The sequence below is a fragment of the Echinops telfairi genome, unplaced genomic scaffold, assembly GCF_000313985.2.
Source record: "Echinops telfairi isolate 266 unplaced genomic scaffold, ASM31398v2 ScPeMD7_7416;HRSCAF=8454, whole genome shotgun sequence".
In the NCBI taxonomy this organism is placed as follows: Eukaryota; Metazoa; Chordata; class Mammalia; order Afrosoricida; family Tenrecidae; genus Echinops; species Echinops telfairi.
The window spans coordinates 2,254,128-2,267,986 of NW_022111316.1; the positions used below are offsets into that span (position 1 = coordinate 2,254,128).

General features: G+C 46.9%; 2 protein-coding genes across 5 annotated transcripts in view; one reads left to right on the plus strand and one right to left on the minus strand.

Moving 5' to 3' along the window:
- Window positions 1-467: 467 nt before the first annotated feature.
- MRPL16 (mitochondrial ribosomal protein L16) lies at window positions 468-5,483 on the plus strand. Its single transcript, XM_004714925.2, has 4 exons — window positions 468-625; window positions 892-957; window positions 3,872-4,020; window positions 4,961-5,483. Exons 1-4 carry the CDS (start codon window positions 568-570, stop codon window positions 5,444-5,446), a joined length of 759 nt encoding a protein of 252 aa, XP_004714982.1. The 5' UTR covers window positions 468-567; the 3' UTR covers window positions 5,447-5,483.
- A 432-nt stretch (window positions 5,484-5,915) lies between these two features.
- The window catches only part of STX3 (syntaxin 3), a 32,448-nt gene continuing 24,504 nt past the window's right edge, over window positions 5,916-13,859 (minus strand). For 2 of the 4 annotated variants that reach the window (XM_045297026.1, XM_045297025.1), the window contains exon 9: window positions 8,932-10,736. In XM_045297026.1, the coding sequence (XP_045152961.1) occupies window positions 10,632-10,736 (105 nt within the window). In that variant the 3' untranslated portion in view covers window positions 8,932-10,631. Of the gene's footprint in view, window positions 7,799-8,175; window positions 8,259-8,931; window positions 10,808-13,859 lie in introns of those variants that run through there. The other 2 variants (XM_030887517.2, XM_045297028.1) reach the window with 2 other exon arrangements.

Sequence of the window (13,859 nt, forward strand, 5' to 3'; positions counted from 1 at the left end):
AACGTTTGGTTTTTAACTTTAAAGAGGCTTGTAGTTTGTTTTCGTTTTTTACCCCCTGCGGCACGGGTTGCCTACATTCCTTATTTGTCGGGAAGAATAAAAGCAACAGTGGGATCTAACGTCTGGCACGTTGCATGGCGTTAAACCGAGGACGAGTCCGTCAGGGTTTCTGTTTGCGTGTCTGCTCTTGGCTCCCCTCGTGAAGAGTGGTAAGGGACTCACTTCTTAAGCATCACTAGTCTTTTCCCGCCCGCTTCTCTGCGGAGAAAACGTCCCGCGGCGCCGCGCGGTCCACGATCAGACCGGATTGGGACGGAGACGCCCCGAGGGCGGGACTCGACCGGCGATCGACCTGCTTCAGCGCCGGAACCCGAGCTCCGCGGGGGCAGTTTCCCCAACTTCCGGCGGAAACCTCAGCAGGGGACCGGGCGTGCACACGGCTTCCGGTCTGGCGGAGCGGCGCCTGGAGCCGTACCGTGGTGACTTCCGTGCGTCGTTCCTCGGCTCCGGGTGGGGGTTTCGCCGCCCGCACGGTGGGGGGACGCACTCGGCCGCACGCGCGTGACCATGTGGCCCAGGCAGCTGGCTCGCGCCGGTGCGCCGCTCCTGCGGGGTCCCCTGTCAGGTGAGGACGCCCACTGGTCCCTAGGGAAAAGGACCTAGGCCGCCGCGAACCAAAATTAAGTGTGTTACGGTTATTGAAGCGCTGCTTAGGGGGCGTCGCATCCTTAGGTCCCCACCCCCCTCACCCACCCAGGGGTTCGTGCAAAGGGATGCTCTTTGGGGGGGCCTCGTGCCACCCTTCCGACCACCGCCGCCGGAGTATTCTGCCATTGGCACTCGGCCCCGACCTTGATCCCCTTCGTGGCTTAACCGAATGTATCTTTGTAGGGTCGTGGGCGACCTCGGCCCCCAGTGCTGGCCTCAAGACGCTGCTCCCGGTGCCAACCTTCGAAGGTGAGATTGTGCCTACCACTTTCATCTTAGTCTTACCTGCTGCCTCTGATGGATCCCGGCCCGCGTGCCCTTTATTCCGATTCACCAGTACTTCTTGAGGCGTCCATATGCCGCGCAGGGCTGTAAGCGCTGGAGAAGTGAAGGACAGGACGGGTACCTGCGCTTACACGGGAGGTGCCCCCAGGGCCGACCAGTGGCGGCGGCGTCATGATCTACCCGCAGCCCGAACTGATTGGCCTTACATTTGGACTTTTGACGGGCTCTTCAAATAAGGTTACGTACATATATGCAGTCAAGGAAAAATAAGTGAAAAGCTATTAATTCGCAAAATTATCAACGTATGCGGTATGCCTCGGTTTTTGTAAATCAGAATCTTTTTCCTGTACATATGAGGAATTATCAAAGTTTGTGGGAAAATAGAATTAAAAGATACTTTTACTCCACGGGCTCTTTGAAGCCTCCCATGTAGTATGAGCCTCAAAAAATATGTATTAGTGACTTAGACTTCTGATGGCCTTCTTTTCTATACATAATTGGGCCCCAGAAGTGACTGTATTACTAAGTTCTATCCAGGAGCTGCATATAAAAATTGGGAAGGTGGGGGTAGGATTTTACTCCATCATAAAGTCGTTTGTTTTACAATGGAAATGTTTAAATGACTTAAAAGTTAGCTTTTTAAATGTGGTACACATTGTAAACCACAGCTTTTACATTCATGGCATTTGCCTTACTTGTTGAAACATTGGTGGTGCACATTTGTTTAATCAGAAAAGGGAAAAACACCAATCTCTTGGCCTGTGGGTTATTTCAGTCTTTTAAGGATCTGTTTCTTTGAACTCCAAATCATGATGATAACAGTGTAGTTGTATGTTGAAGTTAACATTAAATTATTCTCAAAATCATGTATTTGCAGACTATACCTGTAAGTTTGAAGGAAAAATCACCTCATCATATTACCTCATTAACAAAGACAGTTAATTGGGTGTTGCTAAGCCATATTAATCCCTTAATGTTGTCTGTCATCGGGTTGATTCCCATTCACAGGGATCCAGTGTGACAGAGTGGAACTGGCCCAAGAGTTTCCTAGGCTTAATCCTTACAGGCCAGGTTACTTCCCTTCACAGGTATTTACCCGGTCCATTCAAGAGCCAATAGTGGAGATTTAGATTGAAGTACTATTAGATTTAAAATCTTCCCAGCTGATGCCTTAAAATACAGTGTTGTGGAATTCCATCTAGAAGAGCAGGAAACGCTTTAACCGGAGAAATTGGAGGAGATCCTGAAGTCGGGTTTGTTCAATACAAAGCTACAATTTCATGACAAGTAGTCATAAGTTTCCACTTAATAAAACCTAGTTATCTTGGAACTCACAAAATCAGTTAAATTGGCCATCAACATTCATATGTTATCACTGATTTTTACAAAATATTGTTTTGTTTATTATAGTATTTGTATAGATAAAGTTAATACAAAAATTTTGCCAAAAAAGTTAACATTTTATTTTCACCTAAGTTGTCGAGCAAAGTCCAGACTTTAAGAAGAGACTGCCTGCCTGGCCTGCAGTCCTGCCTTTCCACCCTCACCAGTATACTGTCTCGCCTTGTAGGGTCTGTGCAGGTCCCGGCATGAGAAGCCTGGCGATGCAAAGGGATGAGGACTAAACTCACTGAGCTGAAGGTCCCAGGTTACAAAGGCATACATTCCACCCTCCAAAAAGAAAGTAATCATTTCGCATGCACTCACTCCTTGAATTGAGCCATGAAAGTCAATTCCAACTGATTAGCAACCTGGTGGGTGTCTGAGACTGTAAATCTTCACTGGAGCAGTAAGCTTCAACCTTCTCCCAAGTACAGTGTACAAATGGGCTTCCAGAACTTGTGGAATTATTTCCCCCTTTTTGTGTGTGAATCAAATGGGTGTTTACAGAGCAAGTCATCAGTTTTACATTCAACAGTCCCCATGTTTTGTCAGCTGGGTGATTGCAAGTCCCTCTACTCATTTTTCTTAACTCCATTTTTCCATGAACCTTTTGAAGCCCCCTTATTTTTGTTTGCTTGTTTGTTTTCTATTTCTAGGCCCATTGACATCCAGAGAGGCCATATCACTTGGTTTTCTTTTAAAATGTAGTTACACTCTGGGTTTTGGTCTACAGTCACTGGGCCTGAGGGCTCACTTATAAAACAGATAAAATACCATCTATTTAATGTTCTTTCTTGACCTGGATGAGTTACATAGATGTGTTTGTATATTCATTTTGTGATCATTGAAAGCTCAAAATAGCAAAGCTATAAAATTGTTTTAAGGATTCGATAAAATAATGTATATAAAGCACTTAGCTCCATGTCTAGCAGGATATAGTTAAAATTCATACACACAAACGCACCCCCCCCCAGATAAAAAGTTAGCTAGTGCTATTCTCTTACCGTGTCTTATAATACTATATGTTACCAATGGAACTGAGTACATGTATTCACTTGTATTGAATAGATGCCGACCCCATAGGACAGGATAGAACCGCCCCTCTGAGTTTCTGAAACTAACTACAAGAGTAGAAGACCCCATCTTTCTCCCACAGAGTAACTGGTGGTTCAAACTGCTAACCTTGAGTTAGCAGCCCAACTTAGAACCACTGTACCACCATGGCTCCCTATGCTTTCCCAAAGTCACCTTTAATGCTAATACATAGTAAAATACGTGCATTTTTGTTTATGATCTTCAAAGAAACAGCGTTTGCATTGGCCATTGTCATAACCAAAAGGTGTCAATAAAAGCATCCACAAGATAAACTTAGCAAGCCTTTGAAGTTACTGTTTGGCGGTAAAATTGTTACCTGGTTGATCACTATTTAGGAAGAAAAGCAATTTTTTGAGACACGTTATTTGTAGTTACGCTTGGCTGTCTGTCCTCCTTGTAGATGTTTCCATACCTGAGAAGCCTAAACTCAAGTTTGTTGAAAGGGTACCACTTGTGCCGAAAGTGAGGAGAGAACCTAAAAATCTGAAAGATATTCGGGGACCTTCCACGGAAGCCACCGAGTTCACAGAAGGCAATTTTGGGATCTTGGTGAGTTTGGTGACGGGCAGCCCACTGGATGGCAGCCAGGGCTTAGCAGAATCTGAAACCCTCAAGTTCATTCTAGTCTTGACTCGATGGGTTGGTAGAGCAACTGCTCTTTAAACTGATGTGCACAGAGGCTGCTAGAGACCAGTCAACGTTTGCATTTTACCTGGCTTTACAAAGGGGAAGCAACATGAAAGCAGGAGCAGCCACCTAATTTGCCCATTGTTAGACCATCGGATCTTCTCAAACCTCTTACAAGAAAAAAAATCCTTGGTATTTTAGGAAATTGGATAGCTCTTACTTACCGTTTTGTTTTGTTAAATCATTTTATTGGGGGCTCATACAGCTCTTGTCAATACATACATGCATCCATTGTGGCAAGCACATTTGTACATTTGTTGCCATCATTTTCAAAACATGTTCTTTCTACTTGAGCCCTTGCTATCAGCTTTTGTCCCCTTCCTCCCTTCTCCCCCTACTTACCAGTTTTCATGAAGTCTTCATGCAGGTAGCTAAACAGATGAATGTGGAACAGGATTTATTCCCTGGCAGGCAAGCAGGCAGGCAGAGTGGTAGTTTAAAATCTCTTCCCTCAGTCGGTGTGACCTGCCCCTACCCACCTCTCAAAACCTTGGGCTCACTGTTCCAGCCACACTGGCTTTCTATTCAAATCCACACTCTTTCTGTTTAGTGGTGGTGGTGGTGTGTGCGTGTGCACGCGCGTGCTGCCGTGCATTTTCTTGGTTGAGTCTAAATAGCACCTCGTTAAAGAGGTTTTTCCTTGACCACCCATTGAAGTGGGTACATCCTTGTTCTCTGACATTGTCTGCTGTCTAACCTTTCTTTCGTGGTATTTACTAGAATTTAATATTTTTATATGCATCATTGAAGCCACGGTGACAAGCAATTCCTGTGTGTTCCTAATTTCTTTGTTTATTTTTAGGCACTGGGTGGTGGTTACCTCCGCTGGGGCCATTTTGAAATGATGCGCCTGACAATTAACCGCTCTATGGACCCCAAGAACATGTTTGCCATTTGGCGAGTTCCAGCTCCCTTCAAGCCCATCACCCGCAAGGGTGTAGGGCAGCGCATGGGGGGCGGCAAAGGTGCCATTGATCACTACGTGACACCTGTAAAGGCTGGCCGCTTCATTGTGGAGATGGGTGGGCGTTGTGAATTCAAAGAGGTACAAAGGTTCCTCAACCAGGTTGCCCACAAGCTGCCCTTCGAGGCAAAGGCTGTGAGTCGCCAGATGCTAGAAAAGATGCGGAAGGATCAAGAGGAACGTGAAAGGAACAACCAAAACCCTTGGACCTTTGAGCGCATTGCCACCGCCAACATGCTCGGGATACGGAAATATCTGAGCCCATATGACCTGACGCAGAAGGGCCAGTACTGGGGCAAGTTCTACATGCCTGAGCGAGTATAGTGACTGTGTGAGAAATAAATGGACGTGAGTGATGGAAGCAGGCGGAATCTGTGTGTTTCTTCCCATGAGCTTACATGTCAGGGCTGTGGGGAACCCTTGTACAGTAAACTTATTAATTACATCAGAAATAAGGAGCAGCATATAATTACTGGTAGGTGATTTGGGGAAGGGTGTGTGTGTATTTACTGGGTTTTTTTAAGTACCTATATTTATAATAATGTTTGAGCATCATCAGGAAATAACTTCTCAATGGTGACCTTTAACCCTTTGATTCAGAAACAGGCATGCTTGGCCATCAGAGGCTCTGGTTCTCCCAAGCATAAGGTAATGTCTTCAGGGCTAAAGCAAGTATTTGGCACACCCAGCTCTATACAGCAAGGAGCTCTTTTCTCTGAAATCTTCCTAGCCGCAGACAAATCCCATAATGCTTGTGGAATAGCCAAGGGGGGAAAAACAGCCCACAGGGTGATTGATTCAACATGTATTTATTGATGCCTACCTGCCCATCTCACAGTCTTGGAGGGAAAGATGGTAACAGCATGGCAAGGAGCCTACCCTTGCCTCCGAGCAGAGGGAGCCAAGAGGAGAGAGTGGAATGGTGTGGCCTGTCCTAGGTTGGTCCTGCCTTGCAGATTATGATTAGGTCTGTTTCTCTCTCTGCTGGCCTGCACAGTCCCCTGTGCTACAACCAACAAACGGACTGCCATTGAGTCACGTCTGACTCTGGCCCTATGGGATCGGGGTAGCACTTTCCCTGAGTTTCCGAGACTGTTAACTCTGGGAGTAGAAAGCCTCATCTTTCTCCCTCTGGCTGGTGGTTTCAACTGCTGACTTTCCAATTAGCAACCCAACTCGTAACCACTGCCACCAGGGCTCCGCATGTGCCACACAGCCCTCCCATTACGGCTAGATGCGTGAGGGCCCATTGGTTCCAATTCCCTATTTGCCTTTAACAAGACCTGGTCTTCAGAGCTGACCAATAGTAATCTCTCCCCAATTCAAATCACAGGAAAGACAGGTTGATGGAGTTAGCCCATTTTCTTTTTAACACCACACTTTTCACTTATAATTCACTTTCAAAGATAACAAATTTTTAAAATCCTTAAGAGGTGGGTACTATAGTTTTTCATATATTTTAGTGAGCCTTTGTTCATGTAGCAATCAAGTGACCTGTGTTAAAATTCATTCACATAGGCAGTTTTAAAGCTGAACACCTGAACCTCGGGTTGGGGACTGTTAGAACTGTTTCATAAACATACCTTGTAACCCAACATGGTTGCAGCTGGCAGTATGAATCAGGTAAGAGGCAACCGTCTCCTTTCACCGTTCTCTAACATCTTAGTTTTCTTTTTGTTAGTTATGGTATAAGAGCTGATCTGGTGGTACTGATAACTACTACAATTTCTATCATGGGGGTGGAGGGCGGGTGTGCATTTTAATTACTGAACTGAACATTCCTGGGGCCCGCCATTGCAGAATGAGAAGCTGTGATGGAATCCTACCATCGCCACTCCTCGAGAGAGTAAGGTAATGCTGTGATCGTGGGCCTTCTCTGGCAATTTTGCATTAATGGGTCAGTGTGTTCCTAGTCAGCTTTATACAAGAGGCCAGAAAAGGTTTGTGGAAAAATGGAATTAAAGGTAATGGAATTTTTCAAAGAACTTAACTTTTTGAAAGGCCCCCATACTACCTCTCACACCGAAACAATCCTGCCTTGAGGGGTGTAAAGAGGTCAAATCCAAGGGCACAGTCAGGAGTTTACTTACAAGTAATCAAGTCAACAACAAATCTTTACTGAGCACCTGTAAGTGGCAGGCACTATGCGAAGCACTGGGGACACGGCAGAGAGCAAGACCTGCATGTTTCCCATCCCCGGATCATCTTCCCTTTAACTACTTACTCCTGGGCCCTAAAGAAACTAGATGTGGGGGTGACCGAAGTTGAGACTTTAAAGCTTAGTTGCAAAAGCAATAAATGCCATGATCTCGCTAATCAACTTAAACAGGCTAACAGACCCAATTGAATTGGGTGCCTGGTACTACCTGCCCCTTCACCACCATGCCCTTGGGGCAAGTATTCCTTCTGCCTTCTCTACCCTACCGTCCCTTTAACCCAATGCCCAACCTGCTTTCTCTGTCTGGATTACCTGTTCCTTCCCCCCTGCCCCCTACCTGATTCTGTATTTTCCTAAGTTTGCAGTCCCTTTGCATAACTTTTAATAGTCGATTGATGCCCTGGGTCATAAGAGGTTTCCTAATGGAAAGAAGTCACTGTGGAGTCTGCAGTAGAGAAGTGATGGCCCACAGAGATGGAAGGAGGATTAGAAATGCCAGTCGGGATCCATCCTGGGGGCTGAGGAAGACAACAGGAGAGTGAGTCTGTTATCTTAAAAATCACTAATTACTTAGAGCAGAGTACCAGGGCCCACTTCTAAAGAGTTCAGGCTACTTCTAAGGTGAGACAACTCCTTTAGCCATTCCCAGATACAGAGACCTAAATTTTGCTGTAGGACAACATCCTTGGCTCATACAAGCATCCTGCTAAGAGACCTGGTAACGGGACACAGCTGCTTTCTGCCTTTCCACCTGCTTCCAACTATTCCTCAGTGCACTTTTCTTTAACTTTTCAGACCTGTATGTATTCTAGCACCTAGTCCCACCAGACACCCTAGAGCAGAAAGGTTTAAATAAGTGATAGAGGACTTGTCCCCTTCCCCGTTGATGGCTCACCTTTCTCAGGCAAACACGCTCCCAATGGTAGACGCCAAGATGACCGCAAGGATTATGCAGCAGACCATGATCATGATCTTCTTCTGCTCGTCCAGACGAGGAGAGAAAAGGCAAGTGAGAAATGACATGCAGGCTAGAGTTCCAGAAGGGAGACAAACACGAATCCGGACATCAAACGGGATGTGAAGGGCACGGGGACACAGAAGGAAGGGGAGATGGATCTGGCCTCTGGAACCCAGAATATGAACAGAGGACGTTTCGTATCGTATGTCCTGTCTCCCTAGACAGCATCACAACAGACTCCATTTCCCTCTAGAGCAGCGGTTCTCAACCTGTGGGTCGGGACCCCTTTGGGGGTCAAACAACCCTTTCACAGGGGTCACCCACTTCATAACAGCAAAATTACAGTTATGACGTAACAATGAAAATAATTTTATGGTTGGGGGGGTTCACCACCAACATGAGGAGCTATATTAAAGGGTCTCAGCATTAGGAAGGTTGAGAACCACTGCTCTAGAGCTACTCTTAGTCAGCGATCTGAATTCTTTTGTGGGGAACACCTAAGGTGTCAAACTCCAATCCCACCCCACTGCACTCTATGAGAGATGGATCCATGTTCAAAGACCAGACTACTTCCAGCCCATCCGGTCCAGCACACTCGTGCACATTAGGGAAGATGTGCACCCCCATCCTAAACCACCAGGTGGTGGCAGCCAATCACCAAGTGTTCTGCAGGAAAGTAGAACCAGACCTGTGGAATGATCAATATAAAGTCCTTTATTTTTAAATTAGAAATAAAATAATCAAGTTTACATTAAAAAACACAACATAACAAAAAGCCCTTCATATGTTGTATTCCAAAAGAGAAGCCCCAGGTCTCAGTCTCACAGGAGAGCAGCAGGCATGTTGGTCTGAGAGCTGGGCGCCCCTCCTTGCTAAAGCCAGGCTACTACATCCGACATCACAGCCCTGGACAGGAAGGCAGGGCCGGCAACCAGGGCTCTGTCGGAATGCTGAGTGACACCTGGGAATAAGGAGTCCTTGCAGAGAAAGTGACGGGGCAGCGGTGCCTGGATCGGGGTGGCCGCCCTACCCTGGAAGCATTAAAGCTGCAGTATACCTGGTCCTCAACATGGGGGGATCTAAGGGACAATACAAGGTCAGCAGTCACAACCCTTCAGAATCCCCAGGACTGTTACCTCTTCCACAGTATCACTTGGGGGAGACAACCAGGTAGCAGAGAGAATCACTTAGCCCCTGGTCTCCCTGAGCCAACACAGCCCTGAGAGAGGCTACCCCTTAAGTCCCTTGAATGGCAGATACCACGTTCTGGCATGTTCTCTGGAGAATCCTAGCCCAGGCTGCAGGTGGGGAGAGGTATCAGAATACATCACACCTGTCAGCTAAGCAGAACAACTTAATGGGGGTCAACGAGGTCCTCACCCCAAAGATTTATGACCTTCTTCCTAGTCATTCAGGAAACAGCAGGTCTCTTGACAACCAGGGAAGATCAGCAGTCTACTGCAGTTCATTTGCAGGTGAGCATCTCTCTCGGCTCATTGTCAGCCTAGCTCAAGGTGGTTGTTTCTGCTCAAGGTCCTCATGTCCTCCCAGTCTAGTTTCCTACCTTCCGAGAGAGGCGTACCTCACACGCACGTGATTTCAAAAATACACCGGGAGCACATGAAATGTGTGACGACGAATACTTGCGCCAGTCTGGGGAGACGTGTCCAGAGCATGAGCACCTTGTCCCTGGCCCAGTGTTAGTGGGGCCCTGTGTTTGGAGGGTCTCCAGGCATTGGCTTCACAAAGCATGGCTCTTTTTAACAGTGAGCAGCCTTGTTTCCAAGCCTCAGGGAAATAAAGATCCCAAGTCCCAGCCTCTGCAGATGGCCACCTCCGAGGGCTGAGTCATTCTGAGCCGCCCTCGAGGAAACAGGAGAGCACAGCAGAGGCAGAGTCTGCAGACGGCCCCAGCTGAACCGACCGAGAATCTAGGAGTGAATTTCAGCTGCAGGAAAGCTGCTCTGAGCACAGTGGCATCTGTCAGCCCCCTCGTGTTTGGGGGACAACAAACTGAGGGCTGGCACCCTGCCCAACAGAAGACTCAGCTCTAAGCCATCCTGTGGCCAAGCCTAGATGAATTTCTTGGCTTCGTCCAATAACCACCCCCCCCCAGAAAACACACACCCAGGTCATTGCAATTTCTGGGAGAGGAACATTCCATGAGGTAGAGAACAGCTCCTTGGAAGGATCTCATCTAGACTCGCCAAGGTGCAAGGCCTCATTGGACATCAGAGGGAAGGCAGGGAAGCTGGGCAGGTTCACACAGGCCAGGAGACAAGGCACTTCAGAGCCAGCAGGGCCGGAGGAGGGTTTGAGAAGTCGGGTCACAGCAGGCAGGTTGCGCTCCTCCAGGGCTAGACTGTTGTTGGCTGGGTCAGGTCCAAGGACGGTTACAGGGAAGCAAAGGAATGGGTCCCATTCGCTCTCAGGAAGGCCAAACTCCAATCCCCTCTGCAGACCAGGGTGGCCACGCCAGGTTGGAGGGGACTCTGGTTCTGAGACGGGCAGGGGAAGAAGGAGCCAGTCAGAGTATGCAACGATGGGGAGGCACGGCAGGAGGCATGGCCTGCAAACCAGAGGGTGGAAAGATCTGAGTGGAAAGGCAACAGGAGGCCTGCCCCATCCAATACACACACCAGGACAGGCCCCAGGGTTACACAGCCCGCTGGACGCGCAACAGAAAGGTCTATGCTAGTTGCCAACGATTCACACTCAGTCACCCCATGTGTTACAGAATAGAAGCGGCCCACCGGGTCTTCTCGTCTGACATCTTAACAGAAGGAGACGAAAGGGCCTTTTCTTGCGAGACAGCACTGGGTGGGCTCAAACCGCCAGCCTGTATGTTAGCAGCTGAACACAAATTTTGTACCACCTAGGGGACCGAGGAAGCCCTCCAATCACAGAAGGGAACACAGACAGATCCCTTTTTCAGACAGTCTTTTCTCAGCCGTCCTACAGGTCACATGCCCACAGAGGGTCTTGTGAGTGGGGAGGCACCGTCGCTGGCTGGAGGCACCAGTTCCCTTCACCAGGACCTCTCTCAAACGAAAGCCTCAGCCTCTTTCTGGAACTCAAACCTTCTCCCTGGCTCCTGCCTTCTCGTGGACGGTCTGAAGGGAAAATGGGAAGAATTCAGTTCATGCTAGCTATGTGCAAGAAGCTTGGACACATTTCTTAGCCTTTCTGAGCTTCAGTTTCTTGAGTGATATCATGAGGCACTAACTGGCACAAAACTGGGATTATAAATGCAGCTTGTCTTCTCTTCTAATAGAAAGCTCCCTCTTGCATCACCTGTGGGGAGGCGGTCTCTAGACCTAAGTAATGCTGTCTTGACTTTATTCAGAGAACAAGGAACAAACCATGATACACAAAGCAGTAGCTGCTTAGCATCTTAGAGATGAGAGTTAATCAACTAGACAGAGAGCCCATCTTAACAATAAATATGCTAATTGCATATCGTGTCTGTGTGTAGCCTTGGTGGAGTAGTGAGTTATATGTTAGGAGGTTAACCACAAGGTCAGCAGTTTGAAACCACAAGCTGCTCCACAGGAGAAAGATGAGGCTTTCTACTCCCATAGAGAGTTGCAGTTATGGAAACCACACAGGCAGGTATACAGGGTAGAATCAACTCCGTGGCAGTAAATTTGGTTTGTTTGGGGGGGTTGGGGAGGGGTAAAAGAAAGTATTCATTTATATTTAGAATTCTTTGAGTTAGGAATAATAATAATCTCAATGAATGTGTATGAGATCTTTCATCCAAGGGTATGGAAAGTTAACAATTACACCATTTTTATATTTTCAGCTTATTTTTAACTTTAATATTGAATAAACTATTACTTTCATATTCTTTCTGATGAGACAAAGAGTCGGGACTCTTGAACTTGATAAGGGAAAAGAAAGGGCTAGGATCCAAATGACAGATTCCCAAGTCCTTTCATGCAAAACAGCAAAAGCAGTGAATGAATCACCCACAGGGGTTGGTCTGCTCCCTGTCACTTCTCTCTCAAGCTGCAACTGAGGGTCCGGCGCTACAGTAGCCTGACTTTCCAACCCTCTAGTCACAGGGAGGGATGGGGGAGAAAGGAGAAGAGTCACCAGGAAGCAAAAAGAAAGGGAAGTGCCGGCCCACATATCAGTCTGGCAGTCTGCATCAAGCCTTACCGATGCTTCCTTCCACTACAGCAGTAGCCCCGTTGCTAGGATTTATAATACAGGAAAATCATATTTAAAAACGTCATCACTGTTGTTTATAGAAAAATAATAATCTAACCTCAAGGATAGCATTAAATTGTTAAATAATTGAAGATACATCCACAGCTTTGGGTGTTTAAGAACTGGGTTTACAGAAAGACTTTAGGGGTGTGAAACATTGCTTGTGATGTTATAGCTAGATGCAAAATTATTAATACCATCTGAATGATGTATCAGCATATGTGAACACACTATAAGTTTAAGAGCAATAATATTAAGAGTTCACTGCTTTCAGACTTTTCTGTATAGTACAGGCTTTTTTTGTCTTTAAAAACAAAGTGAAAATAGGTACCTGACTTTAAAATAAAAAACCACCACATCCCCAACTTTATTCAGGAGAAAGTTTAAAACCTCACTGGCATCTCAGCAGTCCCAGTGGCTAGATTCTTCTTGTGCACAAGAAGTCATGGTTCAGTGAGTAGCTCTCCCTTATACAACGAATATTAAAAGGTTTGTGGCACAAAGAGAAGCCCCCAGCAGTAGTCAAGTACCACTATCACCTGTGTGACCCTGGCCCTGTGACTTCCCTTTCAGCCCGAGGTTCTCTCTGTAAGAAGCGCTGCTGGTGCAGTGGGCTGACCTTATCTGCAATCCTCTCGGCAAGGTGGTTTAAAGTTGGCTCATTTGATAGCTGAGGGAATTGAAACTGGTAAGTAGTGGGGTCAAGAACTGAATATGTCTGTCTGGCTTTGCCAGAGGCTCCCTGGTAGCATAGGGGTTACTCGTTAGTCTGCGAACATCAAGGTCAGCAGTTCAAAACCACCAGTCACTCTGTTGGGAGAAAGGCAAGGCTTTCTATTCTCATAAAGAGTTACAATCTCAGAAACCCACAGGGACAGTTCTACCCTGTCCTATAAGCTCATTATTAAAGACAGTGAGTTTCTGGCTTCTAGGAACACTGGCAGTATTGCTGGGTCAGTGCTGGCCTGCTTACCATAAGGTCAGCAGTTCAAAACCAACAGAAGCAATATGAGGCTGCAGATGAGGCTGTCTGCTCCTGTACAGATTTGCAGCTTTGAAAACCCAAAGGGCATTTCTACTCTGCCCTCTGGGGCTTCTGTGAGTTGGCATCAACTCCATGGCACTGGGCTTGGTTTGGGTTTTCTGGTGAGTTTTGTTTTCCCCTTTGGGTGGGGGTTCCTTATTCGTAAAGCAAGGGTGATAATAATAATGGCACTGTCTCACATGGGTCTTGTGAGGATCCCAATGACGCAATGTACATACGGTGTTTCTAGACTACCTGGTGCGACTCTCCACTCTCAAAAGTGTTAACCACTATTCCCACCTGCAATGCAGCCTATCAGCCACAGCAATCCCAGAGGTACCCTCGTTCAAAGCTCCATTTACATCGAGAAGGACAACACAGA

What these genes read in the sequence shown, in the direction of transcription:
- MRPL16 (XM_004714925.2), top strand. Translation starts at nt 568, where the DNA reads ATGTGGCCCAGGCAGCTGGCTCGCGCCGGTGCGCCGCTCCTGCGGGGT. An exon ending in CCTGCGGGGTCCCCTGTCAG is followed by an intron (nt 626 to 891) that starts GTGAGGACGCCC and finishes GTATCTTTGTAG; the next exon opens with GGTCGTGGGCGACCTCGGCC. An exon ending in CCCGGTGCCAACCTTCGAAG is followed by an intron (nt 958 to 3,871) that starts GTGAGATTGTGC and finishes TCCTCCTTGTAG; the next exon opens with ATGTTTCCATACCTGAGAAG.